Below are 14,203 nucleotides of genomic sequence, written 5' to 3'. Positions count from 1 at the left end.
CAGAATGTGGGCTCTAACCACGCAGTGGAAAACCACTGGGCATCAGAGGAATGAAGCCCTGATACCCATGCTACTACGTGGATGAGCCGTGAACATGCGCTGAGAGAGAGAAGCCAGTGACAAAGGCCACAGATTGTAGGATTCCAGTTCCATAAAATGTCCAGAAGAGAAACTACAGAGAGACAGAAAGCAGGTGGTGGTTGCGTGGAACTGAGGCATGGAGGGGTCTGGAGTTTGTTTTAGGTGTGATGAAAATGTCCCAGAAGTGGATAGTGGCAGTGGCACACAACTCCATGAACACACCGAGAACCATACAATCCCAGGGCAGGCAGACAATGACCTGTGTGTGTCTTCTCATGGGACTTGAGGACCCCGGAGGAGACGAAGCCGCGGCCACAGAGCTTGCACTTGTAAGGTTTCTCCCCGGTGTGTGAGCGCACATGCTGCTTCAGGTGGCTGGACTTCTTAAAGCCCTTGTGGCAATACTCGCATCTGTAACACAAAGGAAGGCACAGGCCCCGTGAACTCACAGCACGAGTGAGATGTTACCTCTGAGATGAAAACAAGCACGAGGTCCACCCCAATCATCGAACCGTGGTCAGAAACTAGAAGGTCTCCAACACGTGATACTATATAATATTTGCAGTAACAATTCTGCTCCAAGTATTTGTAAGTTAAACATACTCAGTAAATCCTACAGTGATTCCCCAGCAGGCATAGTATTTTACTATAGTCTTTCTTTAGAGAACAAAAAAATTTACTAGATATTATTTTCTTTACTAAGTCATGAGACAATGAAAGCTTCCTTTCCTTAAGAGTCAATCATTCCTGAGTTAGACACGTGGAAAAGTCAATTCATAAAACACTTTACAAACCAGATTTTATTGGAGCTACTTTGAATCTATATATATATACACAGTATTATGCTTCCCCTCAGTTGTTATGGCATGTATTTAAATTGCTTTAAGAATGGAAATAATTATACATTTCAAAATTTCTATTCATATATTAAAAACTAAAAAAATAAAAAAAAGATTTAGAAAGCTTATTCCATTATATTCCCCCACTTCCTCCATTTCCTAGTTTCAGTCTATAGTAGGAAGTCAGTGAATCCCTCCGCCTAAGACCAGGAACCTGCACAGTCAGAGCTCTCCTTCCTCTAGTGGCCAACGGAGTCTAAAGGCTGACTGAATGTGAACATGTTTTGAAATCTCACTCTAATATGTGGGTGCAGTTCAGTGGGCTTCCTATTAAATACTATATAGAAAAGCAAGCCAACAGTATCACCGCTGATTCCTGAAAGTTAATTCTGCAGATGAGATGGAGATGGATTCCAGTCCACGTGTCAGTAGAAGAAAATAATCTACTGAGAATTGAGTTGCACTAAACCAGGTGGTATTTGCTCAGAAAAGTTCTCCAATGAGGAAAGCAAATTTTTCAAAACAGTCACATCTATTCATTAAAACCAACCACCACAGCAAAGCGATCCTGGCAGGGCCGAGAAGAAATGGCCTGTTGGAGACAAGTCTGAGGCAGGACCTTCACCACCCGGCTACAACCCGGCCCCAGCACACGTGCCTCACCTCCGGCCACTCTCCCACACGGAACGGGACCCCTCTCTGCCTGTGAAATGCCACTTCCTCTCTCCCCAGGGCCTACACCTGCCTGCTCTGCTGACAACAAAGTTATTCTTCCAAACTGTCCAACAACTTAAAACGCAGGAGCCGACACAGCAATCATGTGACTTGCTGAGTTCCCAGGGTCAGGACCCACAGAAAAGGCTCTTGTGAAGCGAGAGTCTGCCCAGCAATCACATCTCCAGGAAACTTCACTATCACCCACATCTGTCGTAATTATAGGACAGGAAGTAATAATATGATAAAAGAAGTAACACAATTAACATTCTAGGCTCCATGTTCTCAATGTCTTGGGGGATGTATCCCTGACCCTGTGAGAATCCAGTAGCTGGCCATCCTCACCACACTCAACCGAAGTGCAGCATCCAAGGGTGCAATCAAGTCCTGGTGTTGACACCAAAGCCCATTCACCCGAGGGTCTTTCCCTTCCAGGGATGGTAATTCCATCAGTTTAGTTGCTCAGGTCAACCTAGGGGCCACCCCTAACTCTTGTTTCTCCCACATCTTTACCTATAATAAATTCTGGAGGTTATGCCTTCTAAATGGATCCAGAATCACACATTCCCCTTGATGGCAACAACCACTCCTCAGTCGGCTATGTGGACAGACGGCTCGCAGCACCTGCCCTGTGTGTCATTCCAGGCCCTGTGTACTTCCTTTCATTCAGTTGCTGCATCCAGACCTTGGCCCTGTCACTTACCAGCTGCACCTCCTTTCATTCAGCTTTTTATCTATTAGCATGTCAACTACATGAGGACTGAGGGTTTCTCCTGTTTTGCTCATTAATCCAGCCCTAGTGCTTGGCACCTAACAGGTTCTTAATAAACGCTGAATGAATGAAGGGTGCAAAGCTAGACATCCAGGACTGCCCAGCCGATGTCACGGAGGGTTCATGGCCAAACATTAGACTATCTCACTTAAAATGCCAATGCAAAACCCCAAATTAAAAATCAGCAAACAAGCACTTGTTGAATAAATGAAAGTGTGAATGAAACATTAGGAGCATCACAGACCCTCAAGCTCATCTATGTGTCCCCCTAAGAGGGCACAGACCCCCAGATTCAGAACTCCTGCTCTGATATTTTTGAATTTGCGAATTCACAAAGACCTCAGGATAACACACTTTTGAAAGTACAGAATCTAACATGTAAGAACACCAGTTCAGAGCACTTGAGATGTTGTACAAGAAACAAATCCTATGAAAATAAAACAAAGGACTTCCTTGGCCTCCCAAAAAGTATAAGCTGCATAATAATAGCAAAACTAACCCATTTTCAAAAGCTTTAATTAAGACCACTCATTTGTGGTAAGGTAGCTCACATCTTTTTTAAGAGTAAATAATAAGGCATATTTTTTTCTTAAATGGCTCTGAAAAAAATTATAAACTTTAAAAAGTATTTTAAGCAAATAATAAAATTATTAAAATATTAGAAGCTCAAGACAGTCTCTATAAAGACAATACATTTCTTACTACATACATACTCAGGTTTAATTGTATAAAAACACATGTATTTCATTCACTGTCCTAGCCTGAGCTGGGGCAGAAGCCTTGTGTTTTTCTCACCAAGTATTCGGAGCATCCATAGCAGTATGTGATTCCTTGAGGTTGCTCAGCACACACTGCTGGGTGGATGGTGAGTGGGTGGATAGAAGGAGGGAGAATGAGCAAATGAATGGCTTTTTAAAAACTATCTTTATAATCATATTGTTCCTGGCACACAAGTTGTTTTATATAGATCACAGAAGAGCCTTGGACAAAAAGGCACAATATAAATTTAAGTTATGTCTGCAAACACAGTAATGGCTTATTGTGGTGACAGGAAGATACAGCTGAGCAGAAATGTACAGGCCAGGGAGAGGCTACTGCATCCAGACCTTGGCCCTGTCACTTACCAGCTGTAGAAATGTTAGCACGTAAATATCTTTTGTCCCAGATGCTTATTTGTAAAATGGGGATGATAATGGAACCTATCTCCAGAGGTTTTAAGAGAGTTAAATTGCGGAGCCCTCGGAATGGTGGTGGCATTAGTTGGCCATCGAGCAGGTGTGTGTACCTGTAGGAGCGCCGGCTCTGGTCCTCACTGTCCTCCAGGAACTGGCGGCGTGGCGGCGGCAGATCGATCTCCTCTTGGGATGGCTCTTGAATCAAAGGAGCTGTCTGAAATTTAACAGAAGTATAAAGCAGGCTACCTGAAAATCTACGAATAAGTACAAAACAACTAACAATCAATAAAAAGAACTTTCATAAATGTGGAGTTAAAAGGGAGAAACTCCAAGTAGTTCACTGCAGTCACTGGGCCAGATTAATAATAGAAATCACTTATACTGATTTTATAAAACACTTATTTTATTTACTTCCCATTAACTTATTTTAATACAAAGTTTAATCAAGCACAAAAAGAGTTCTTAATAAGAGATCACCTTTCATCTACTCTACCCTGACAGTGACTCAAAGGCCTACTTCCTGAAAATATTAAATCTCCTGGATCATCACAAAATCACGGGAGAAAGACAAGAGAACACTCCAGGGGCAGCCATTTGCCTACGGAGAGCACTCCCACCAGCCCAAGCCCACCGCGGCAAGGCTACCAGAAGAAGCTTTTAAAGAGTGAGAACAATTGATTGGACAATCATTTTTATAACTACTGAAAACTTTCCAAAATGGAAAAATCAAAACCAAAACTAATGTCTTCAAGTTGACTAAGAGATAAAGTTTTTAAGATTATGCATTCGCATACTTATTTTTCATATGTCAGTACTCATTATATTTCCATTCTAACATGTTTCTTTTAAGAATGCACACGTAAAAATGTTTGGTTTTGTGACTAAAGCAACAATATTCTTCAGATGTTATTACACAGCACTCCACTGGCCATCCTGACATTTAACTAAAAAGGTAAAGCCACATCAAGCTGAGGAAATCTTTTAGTAAAATTAAAACATTTTAAGGAAAAAGCCCTATATACTAAACATTTAAGTTTTCATAGCTAACGCAATAATCTTAATTATCAACAGTTAGTATGCCCTCTTAAGTAGGGGAATCCTAAATACTTACACTGAAGAATAAAAGGATGTGCTCAATAAGGACAAGTGTCTCTGCCATAAATACTCACCACATTCATAGGATCAGAGCTGGGAACCGGAAGTAGGTTCTGCTCGTGGAAAGTTGTGGACAGGGCCTGAGACTCCAGTGTACTAGAATCCTGCAGCTGCTGCACAGGTGGGAACTGAGTCTGCTGACTGTATGTATCAGGTACCGTAAAATCTAAAATAAATTAGAGAATGAGTTCTATAAAAATTGTGAGTTACACAAAAAAAGTTAGTTTTATAATTAAAGATGTTTAAAGGAACATTGCTACTTCTGAGTTGGAATCAGTAGCAGTTCTTACCAGGATTCTCTAGAATCATCTGTGAACAGGCGGGAGGCTGTGCTCAGCACACGCCTTGCAGTGCAGAGGCCCACAGGCCTTCCGCCAACACCCAGTTACCCCTAAGTCTCCACTTCTACTCAATCCCTTTTTCCTGGCTATAAACTGCACATAAAATGGTTGTTAAAGTCACGTTCCAGAAAATGTGAGTGTGCCACAAAACAGCGCGTGCGTGCACACACACACACACACACGTCATGCAAAAAACTCTCCGGTTTGAAACCACCGATTTCAGAGGGCCTTAGAAGAAACACCAGGTTGTGAGGACAACGAACGACAACCCCACTTGGAGCCAGCACTTACCCTGTGATAAGCCAGCCGGTTCGAAGGACTGCTGCGGAGGAGCCTGCTCTTCAAACTGGTCCATGTGCCCTGGTAGCTGCGGAGCCACAAACCTGTCTGGGAACAAGAACACAAAAAGAAGTGCAAGTTATTTCCAGCCTACCAATCTGGACACTTTCACCTTGTGCTCCAGAAGCACTTTACAGCACCCAGACATTCAGACAGTCTTCTGTGAAGTTCTAAACGCAGTCAGTCAGCAACTGCTTAAAACCTTTGTGGATGGGCATTCTTCCAGGAAACAGAAAGGATACAAACTACAAAATCCTGCTTAAAGATTAAATATATTTTGGGACATCTACAAAACAGTAAATTGGCCAGCGAACTGGCCTGCTAACAGGCCTGTACGAGACAGAAGCCTGAGTCAGATATAATCAACAGTGGCACTAAGCTCACTGTTCACAGTCGCGCTGACATTTTCATAGTGAGACTCTGTCGATGGAGGAAGCAACATGTTGGTTTGGAGCGTGAGGTCCTTGCAGACCAGTGACAGTTTGCAGACCTGCAGTAGCCTGGGATGGCAATGTACCAGAATAGCAACTATTTAACAGATGGATACTTACTGGAAATGAAACATTTTGCAACATACTAAGGGATGCTGGTAGATTACAGGAAAGACAGGTATCGAAAAGTCCTGTCTCACATCAAACTCTCTCTCACACACACAGACACAGCACACTCTGTGACCTAGTCAGAGATGGAGACACCATAGAACCTGAATGAGAATGAGGGCTAAGGCACTACACGGATGGTTTTAGAAGTCAAACCTTGACATGTGTACCTTCATCTGCCTCCAGAGGCGGCTCTGCCAATTGCTGGCCCAACCCCGTGTCTTCCGCGCCCACGACATGCTGAGGCTCCAGGTCGAGCATGGCATCGGGGTTTGCAGTGACCGCGTCCACAGGCGGCTGCAGCTCGTCACTCTGGACCTCCACCTGCATCTGAGTGGCCACGTGCACACCCTGCTGGTCCACGGCACTGCCATCGAGCGAGGCGGCTTCTTGGTGCTGCTGTAGCTGCTGAGCAAGCTCGTAGCTTCAAAAAACCAACCATGAGCACCAAGTTAGATGCTGCAGCAGGGACAGGTAGAGAGGCTAAGGAGCAATCTGTGCTTTATTTATTAAATCATAAAATTACTACTACATAATAATAATAACTGAATTAAGTTACATCTTTACTTTAAATGTTTTCATTCTGAAGTCACAATGGCAATCCAGGTAAAAATTAAATACTGTTATGATTCTGAAGAATAATCACACTGCCTCGGTGCCTTCAACAGGTATGGGGACAGAGTGGCAGCAAACTGACAGTGAAGGGCAACATCCCAGAATTTTTAAGTGAGTAAAAAATTTAAAAACCTGCCACATGTTTCAAAGTAAAACTCTCCCAACACAAATTGTAGTGAGTTCAAGTTTCAGAAAAAGAATTGTACAAAGTGAGACAGCGCCTTTACAGACTGATTTTAATATTATAAACACTTTGGTGTATGGATAGGGACCAAGTCCTATGACCTGTTGTCTCACAGCCAGGACCACAGACGTCTTTGTGACCAATGACCCGCTGCCTCACAGAGCAGACCAGGAGGCATGCGGCCACTCTGCTATTTTGCAAAATATTAATACTGCGATTTTACTATACAAAATATGTCAAGTATATTTTCATCAAGGTCAACAATTTCGCTGTCAAAGAGAAAATTAAGCAAAGAATTCAAGTGAATAAATCAAAGAACTTAAAATACAACTGAAACAATTATCTGCTGAACAGGCTACACATGATCTCAGACAAGAGTGACCTGTCTGCTAAGACATCATGATCAGACCCATAGGAGCTGCACTCTATGTTCCATTCCAGAATTTTAGGCACCTGCCAACTCAAATTCCATCCGTAGCTCCAAACAAAATCTTTTCACTTTATGATATCAAAATCATCACTTCTCGCCCTGACCAGTTTTGCTTAGTGGTTAGAGCAGGGGGTCCTCAAACTTTTTAAACAGGGGGCCAGTTCACTGTCCCTCAAACCATTGGAGGGCCGGACTATAGTTTAAAAAAAACTATGAACAAATTCCTATGCACACTGCACATATCTTATTTTGAAGTAAGAAAACAAAACGGCAAAAACACCCGCATGTGGCCCGCGGGCGGTAGTTTGAGGACGCCTGGGTTAGAGCATCGGCCCTGGGACTGAAGGGTTGCAGGTTCAATTCCGGGCCAAGGGCACGTATCTTGGTTGCAGGTTTGATCCCTGGCTCCAGTCAGGGCATGAGCGGAAGGCAACCAATTGATGAGTATCTCTCATGTCCATGTTTCTCCCTCTTCTCCTCCTCCCCTCCTCTCCCTTCCATTCTCTCTTAAAAAAATCAATGGAAAAAATATCGAGGATTAAAAAAAAAATTATAACCTCTCAATGACTTTTGCTGAGGAAGGGGAACAAGAACTAATAAAAAATAGTGAAGACTTGGGGCCTGGTTGTCACACAGACCATAATAGTGACTGCACAGTGACATCATGGTGTATCGCGTCTTCTCCACAGGCCCCTAGGCAAGGAGATGGTCCTGCACACCAATGTGGAGGCCTGTTTTCTGTTTATTGGCTTGGGATTTTGCCATGGCTTTTTTACTACAGGAACCTTTTAGACCTGTTTTCAGTGTGTTACGGTGTTTTAGGAATCACCACACTTCCCACAAGGGCTGAAACACTGCAGCTGCTCTGCTCAGTGGCAGGTTTGAAGTGCACACACACACTCCCTGAGAGAAATGCCGGCCCTGCAAGGGTAGACCTGCCAATCTTTAGACTGTCACCTTAGCCACACACCCATCTCCTAAAGTCACTGTGGCACCTGTCCCCGGGTGGAATCCTGAGAAGCAATGGCCAATGTGACACTCCACCTACCAGAGGTGACCCAGCCAAAATGCTGACCTGTTTTCGTGGAACTTTGTTGCTGGCCATTCAGTCCACACCTAGGGCCTTACTGTGCTATCACCACCACCACAAAGAGTGCATTACAAAGGCTGTTTTCCCGACAGAGAAAAACACTCTTCACCACACACTGAGCACGACGGTGCCCACGCTCCACGCCTCTGAGCAGGACGGTATCAGGCTTCTGGCTGCCATGAGCAGAGCACAGTGGCCTGAGCACCCTGAATGAGGAATCCCCAGGTCCTGAATGCATAGGAAGCAGGTAATTTCCTCCCTAAATGCAATAAAGTATAACTGGGTATGTAACAGCAAGCTTCCTCTAGACCGGAGGTGGGAAACCTTTTTTATGCCAAGGGCCATTTGGATATTTATAACATCATCGCTTAATATAATTCACTCAATATAAGTTTATGTTGCTATGAAAAAAGCTCTTAGATTTATTGAATTTTGAGTCCTGCCTGTGGTTGCCTTGGTAGGGCCAGACCAATGATTTCTCAGGCCTGGATGTCCCGGACACCTGCTCTAGACTAATGTCATATTCTCCACATGGTCTCCAGAAGCAGTTAAACTTCCGGGCTAAGGAATCACCTCTGACAGTCACAAAGGTCAATTCTGTCAGGTGTGCTGAGGTAGCCAGGTGGGTGATACCAAGATAACTTGTCACAGCTAACTTACTCTAACATTGGGGGTTTGTATTGTAGGTGATGTCTGAGCAGAGACCCCTGGATTAAAATACTGCCTAAAAGTAAATGTTCTAAGGGCAGAAGGGTTAGTATTCTGCTATGATAGGCCTGGTAATTCTTACTTTCAAAGTCTCCTTGGATGTTGCCTTACCAAGGCTTTCCATTACAAACAGAATTCTGTAGCTTCACAAAAATACCTACTGAACAAGCTCCAGATATCACCACAAACGCAGGTCAGCCAGGGCTGGCTGGATCACTCCATTTAGAAATGAGAGCACCCGCTCATCAAGTAAAAACGTATGTCTACTTTAATGATGGATTTATATGGTGGCTAGAATGTGTATTCTTTTAAATAACAACACAGACTAAGAACCATTCCATACACTGATGATATGCCTAGAATCATAGGGTGGACCATGGTTGTCTTTTTGAAATCTTCACTACCTAATTAATTACACTAGACATAGTCTAGCACTACATCTTGTTACTATCGGTTTTAACAGAGAGCTTACAGAATATTTAGCCCAATATGAAGTATTTGATACTAAAAATTAAAAATGCCTGTGGTTCTCAATAGATCCTTAGACACTGACGTTAGTTTTTTAGCCCATACACCTCAAATTAGAAATAATAACACAGGAGTCAAAGACAACTATTTCTCAAGAACACTCTGTAGCACCAATAGGAATTATAAGGGTTATTACAGTGACCATCAGAACTGTACCTACCGATGCGTTTTCATGTGCTTTTTGCAGTTCAGGGAGGTCTTAAAGGTCTTCTGGCAGTAGGGACACATGTAGGGCCGCAGGTCATTGTGGATGCCCATGTGCCGCCGCAAGCTGCCACCAGTGGTGAAAGCTCCGTTACAGATCAGACACTTGAATGACTTCAGTCCCGTGTGTGTTCGAATGTGTGCTTTGAGCACTCCTGCAGAAACAAAGCCTCTTCCACACTGAGAGCATTTAAACGGCTTCTCACCTGTGTGCGATCTAAAACAAATAAGTATGTTAATGAATGAGTGAGCTCCTGACACTTTCAAATGCTTTGTAACTCAGAACGCACTCTTGCACAGGATTTCACTGAGCAGTAGACACGCTCTCCCCTCCACCAGCAAGAACACCCGAGATGCAGCCTCAATTATGTGCAATTGAGACAAACTAGAGCCCCAGGCTTCTCTGGGTTCTATGCTTTTCTCATGACCTCTATCTCCCATGGTCAAGTTTCTAGTTTCCTTTCATTATTGCTAGCACTAAAAATTAACCTAAACTCTGATAAATATACATAAAAAAATGCGAAAGAGCATAATTCTAATAAAACAAACCAAATACTTCTTCAACATGTCCTAGAAATTGCAAATACTTAAATATAACAGGAGTGTAAATAAAATTCAGTGGCAATTTCTGGCTAAAATATTTTAGTCAAGATACTAAGGAACAAAAATATAAATTATCAATAGATATTTAGGGTCAAATGTGACACTTGAAATTCCAAAAGCTAACATAGCCACCCTTCATATTTCTACCAGTCACCAGACCCCCAGATCACTGTCATTATCCCAGATTCTGTTTTTTAATGTGCGACCTTACCTGATGTGCTGCTTAAGGTGGCAAGATTTTTTATATGCACGATGACAGTAAAAACACTTGTACGGTCTATCTGCTTCATTTACAAAATTATTATTAAAATAGCTTTGAAAAAACTGGTTTCTTGGAATGGGCTGGATAAGACCTACAAACCAAAAGAAAATCAGGAATAATTCAGTGCTACTAAGAAAGTAAATGTCAAAAGCATCTGTTTTACCCAGAAGATGAACATTCTGAGGAGTTAAAAGTATAGGTTCCAACATGGCAACTAAATGTATGTTCACTGTGTTAGGAACTGGCTATTTAAAAAATACCAATGGGCAAATACTCATAAAGTTAATATTAAATACACAGTTTTCAACATAAAGAATACCTATATCATCGTTCGTTCCCTTGGTTCTACAGTCAATTTTAACAGATATCTACACTTACTTTCTGTATGACCATTTGTTGGCATGAAATTTACATAAGTACATCCAAAATTGAGATTAATCAGAATTTAAATCCCTTATTTGCTCAGTAGTATAAAGACTATGCGCTAGGTCCTATAATAAATGCAAAACAGAAATTACTCTAACATGATCTTTTATTCCGAAAAAGTCAGCATTTTTCACAGGCATTTCATTAAAATTAATAACTGAAGAACATAAGTTATTCAGGTTTTTTACATAGAGGCTTCCCGTGGCTGACCATGGACTACTGGGTCCTGATCAAGCCCCTGAGCTATTGAGGCACTTCAGGAGGAACACACATTTGAACCTGAGTGACTGCAGTTTACAGGAGCATTAAGGAGAGTGCCCTATGAACCCACCATGGCTCTCCCCGCCCCTCACGACAGGCAGTCCTCTGCCATGACCCCACTTGGCCCAAAGTCTCCTATCAGCTGTACCACTCACTCCCACGAGATGACTGTTAATGGGTAATGTCCCTGACCTCCCCAAAAGCCCCCATGAGAGCTCAATTCTTTCCCTAAAACTGACTTTCTCCTCCCACAGGCTTTAGGCCACCCTTGGTGTAGCTCCTTCAGATACAGACAGACAGTAGAACTGTCAGCCCTGACATCTCACCTTCATTTAAGCAAGCTGCTCAGAATCTTACCTAGAGACTGCAAACTGGCAATCCGCACCCAGCCTCAAGCTCAGAACCCTCACAAGACCCACAGGTGTCCCTCCTCTCTGTGGTATCCCCACGCTGGTGCAGAATCCCCCTCCAGCTACCTACCTCTGCAGCACATACCCCACCTGGCCCCTACTCCTCTAATTATTTCCCTTTTGGCCTCTGGAACCTGCGTATTCCATCATAAACAACCTCACAGAATGTCTGGTTCATAATTTCTTGACCACAACATAATGTCCCTGGTCACATGCTTCCCTTGAAGCTCTCAGTCTCATTCCTAATGACTCATTCTTTGAAGCTAAGGAGCCCTGGCCTTGAGGGGTGGCTGTCTCTGTCTCCCAATTGTCTTCCCTTCCTTCCCCACAGGCCTGCACTACACCAGCCAAATCCCTTCACATCCAATCCCTTCCACAACTGCAAATCCTGGGGCTCTTCTGAAATAATTCAGAAGATAATACAAAGAAAAACAAAAGAGCTTGACAGGAACACCTCAGAGAAAACCATAAATGAACAGCTTGGTGCACACTTGAACAAAAGGGTTTGTTACCTACAAACACAAGTGGAATCAACCACACATGCTGTTCTGTAATTACTTGTTCATTAACATCTGTTCAAGTCATTGCATACGACAGCATCCCCCTCATTCTATAGGTGTCTGCAAGGAATCCCACTGCACCAACATGCTCAGGACATCGCATGCAGTATTGCTGGATGTTTTCATCACCTCTAACTATGCACTGTCACGATGGGGTGATAAACAACCTAGCATGTACAACTGCGACCTTATGTTCCCCCAGACACAGACTCTCTGGACTGGTACCCAAGCACAAGTATTTTGAAACAGACCCAAGAAGATTCTAAGCCATTTGCAAGGGCCGGGGGTGGGGGAGTGGGTCCCTACTTTGAATTATTAAAGAAAGTAAAATAATAGACCTCAGTTTTTAGATGCTTTGTTTTTCACCTCTAATAATTTTACAAACACTTAAGTTCTGTTAAAAACTTAGGCTAATGATAAGATCTCAATCTTTGAAGAAAAAAATTAAGGGTGAATTAAGCATACATAAAAAGTCCTAAGGTGTTGGTTATATGTCTTTTCCACTAGACTATCCATCAGTCCTTTAATATGGTTTTGGGGTTTTTTTAAAGGAAATTACTAATCTCAAAGAAAGGCATGAGTAAATTTCACTTAATATGCTCTAAAAACAAACTAAACGTATCCTTAAAATGTCCTGTCATCCTTTTCATAGTAACAGAAAAAACAGCTTCATCTTATTATAATGCTAGAGCAAAATACAACTTAGTCTTACAGGAGTGTTCATATATTGCAAATAGTAAGAGAATGTAAATATTGCAAAATGACAAACATCCTAATATATAAAAACCCTGGGTCATAACGACCAGTAACGACCGAGGCTCGACCAACCAGAAGTCCTGCAGTCAACCCGTGGCAACCCAGCGCTGATTGCTTCTGCTGCAGGCGCGGAGCCCGAGCACTGACTGCTGAGGGGGTTGCGAATCAGGGCCAGAGAGTGTCCTGAAGAGAGAAGCTGGGACTGATCCGTTACCTCTGTGGCAGCTTTTGATCAGCATTTGCCTCTCTCTTTCTCTCCCAGTCTGGCCAGCAGCCGCGCCTCCATTTCTCTCCAGGCTTCCACCAGGGCTGCTGATCAGCCCTGCCTTTCTGATCAGGCCCCGTTGATAGGCCCAGAGACGCTGACTGGCCTAGAAACCAACCAATCAGAACCAAATCTGGGTGAAGTGTGAGGAGTCAATGGCTGCCTAGGAGGAAGAGCTTTTGACGCTGACTGGCATAGAAACTGACCAATCAGAACCAAATCTGGGTCAACTGTGAGGAGCCAATGGCTGCCTAGGAGGTGGAGCTTTTGACACTGACTGGCATAGAAAATGACCAATCAGAAGCAAATTGGCCGGCAGAGGAGGGCAGTTGGGTGCGAGATTAGGCCTGCAGGGGAGGGCAGTTGGGGGCAAGATCAGGCTTGCAGGGGAGGGCCATTGGGGGTGAGATCAGGCCGGCAGGGGAGGGCCGCTGGGGGCAAGATCAGGCCAGCAGGGGAGGGCAGTTGGGGGCAACCAGGCCAGCAGGGGAGGGCAGTTGGGAGCGAGGTCAGGCTGGCATGGGAGGGAAATTAGGGGTGATAAGGCAGGCAGAGGCAGTTGGGGGTGAGATCAGGCCAGCAGGGGAGGGCAGTTAGGGGCAATTAGGCAGGCAGGCAGAGGCAGTTAGGGGAGATCAGGCAGGCAGGCAGAGGGGATAGGGGCAATCAAGCAGGCAGGCAGAGGCAGTTAGGGGCATTCAGGCAGGCAGGCAGGTGAGCGGTTAGGAGCCAGCGGTCCCAGATTGCGAGAAGGATGTCCGATTGGAGAGGGTGCAGGCTGGGCTGAGGGAACCCGCCCCTCCGTGCATGAATTTTGTGCACCGGGCCACTATAAGTATATATGATTAACAACACATACAGTAAATTTGATATACTAGGTTAGACA

General features: G+C 43.8%; 1 protein-coding gene across 3 annotated transcripts in view; it reads right to left on the bottom strand.

Annotated features, from left to right (window-relative positions):
• ZNF236 (zinc finger protein 236) overlaps window positions 1-14,203 on the bottom strand; it is an 83,485-nt gene that overhangs the window by 25,898 nt on the left and 43,384 nt on the right. For all 3 annotated transcript variants that reach the window (XM_079783663.1, XM_079783665.1, XM_079783664.1), the window contains exons 12-18: window positions 10,589-10,730; window positions 9,731-9,991; window positions 6,186-6,439; window positions 5,369-5,464; window positions 4,751-4,902; window positions 3,692-3,795; window positions 341-492 (exon numbers count right to left, since the gene is read on the bottom strand). In XM_079783663.1, coding sequence (XP_079639789.1) covers window positions 341-492; window positions 3,692-3,795; window positions 4,751-4,902; window positions 5,369-5,464; window positions 6,186-6,439; window positions 9,731-9,991; window positions 10,589-10,730 — 1,161 coding nt within the window. The remainder of the gene's footprint in view (window positions 1-340; window positions 493-3,691; window positions 3,796-4,750; window positions 4,903-5,368; window positions 5,465-6,185; window positions 6,440-9,730; window positions 9,992-10,588; window positions 10,731-14,203) is intronic.

Source organism: Cnephaeus nilssonii, assembly GCF_951640355.1.
Source record: "Cnephaeus nilssonii genome assembly, chromosome: 11".
Lineage (NCBI taxonomy): Eukaryota > Metazoa > Chordata > Mammalia > Chiroptera > Vespertilionidae > Cnephaeus > Cnephaeus nilssonii.
The sequence above is the reverse complement of the archived record's forward strand: the minus strand, read 5'-3'. Positions and strand labels throughout refer to the sequence as shown.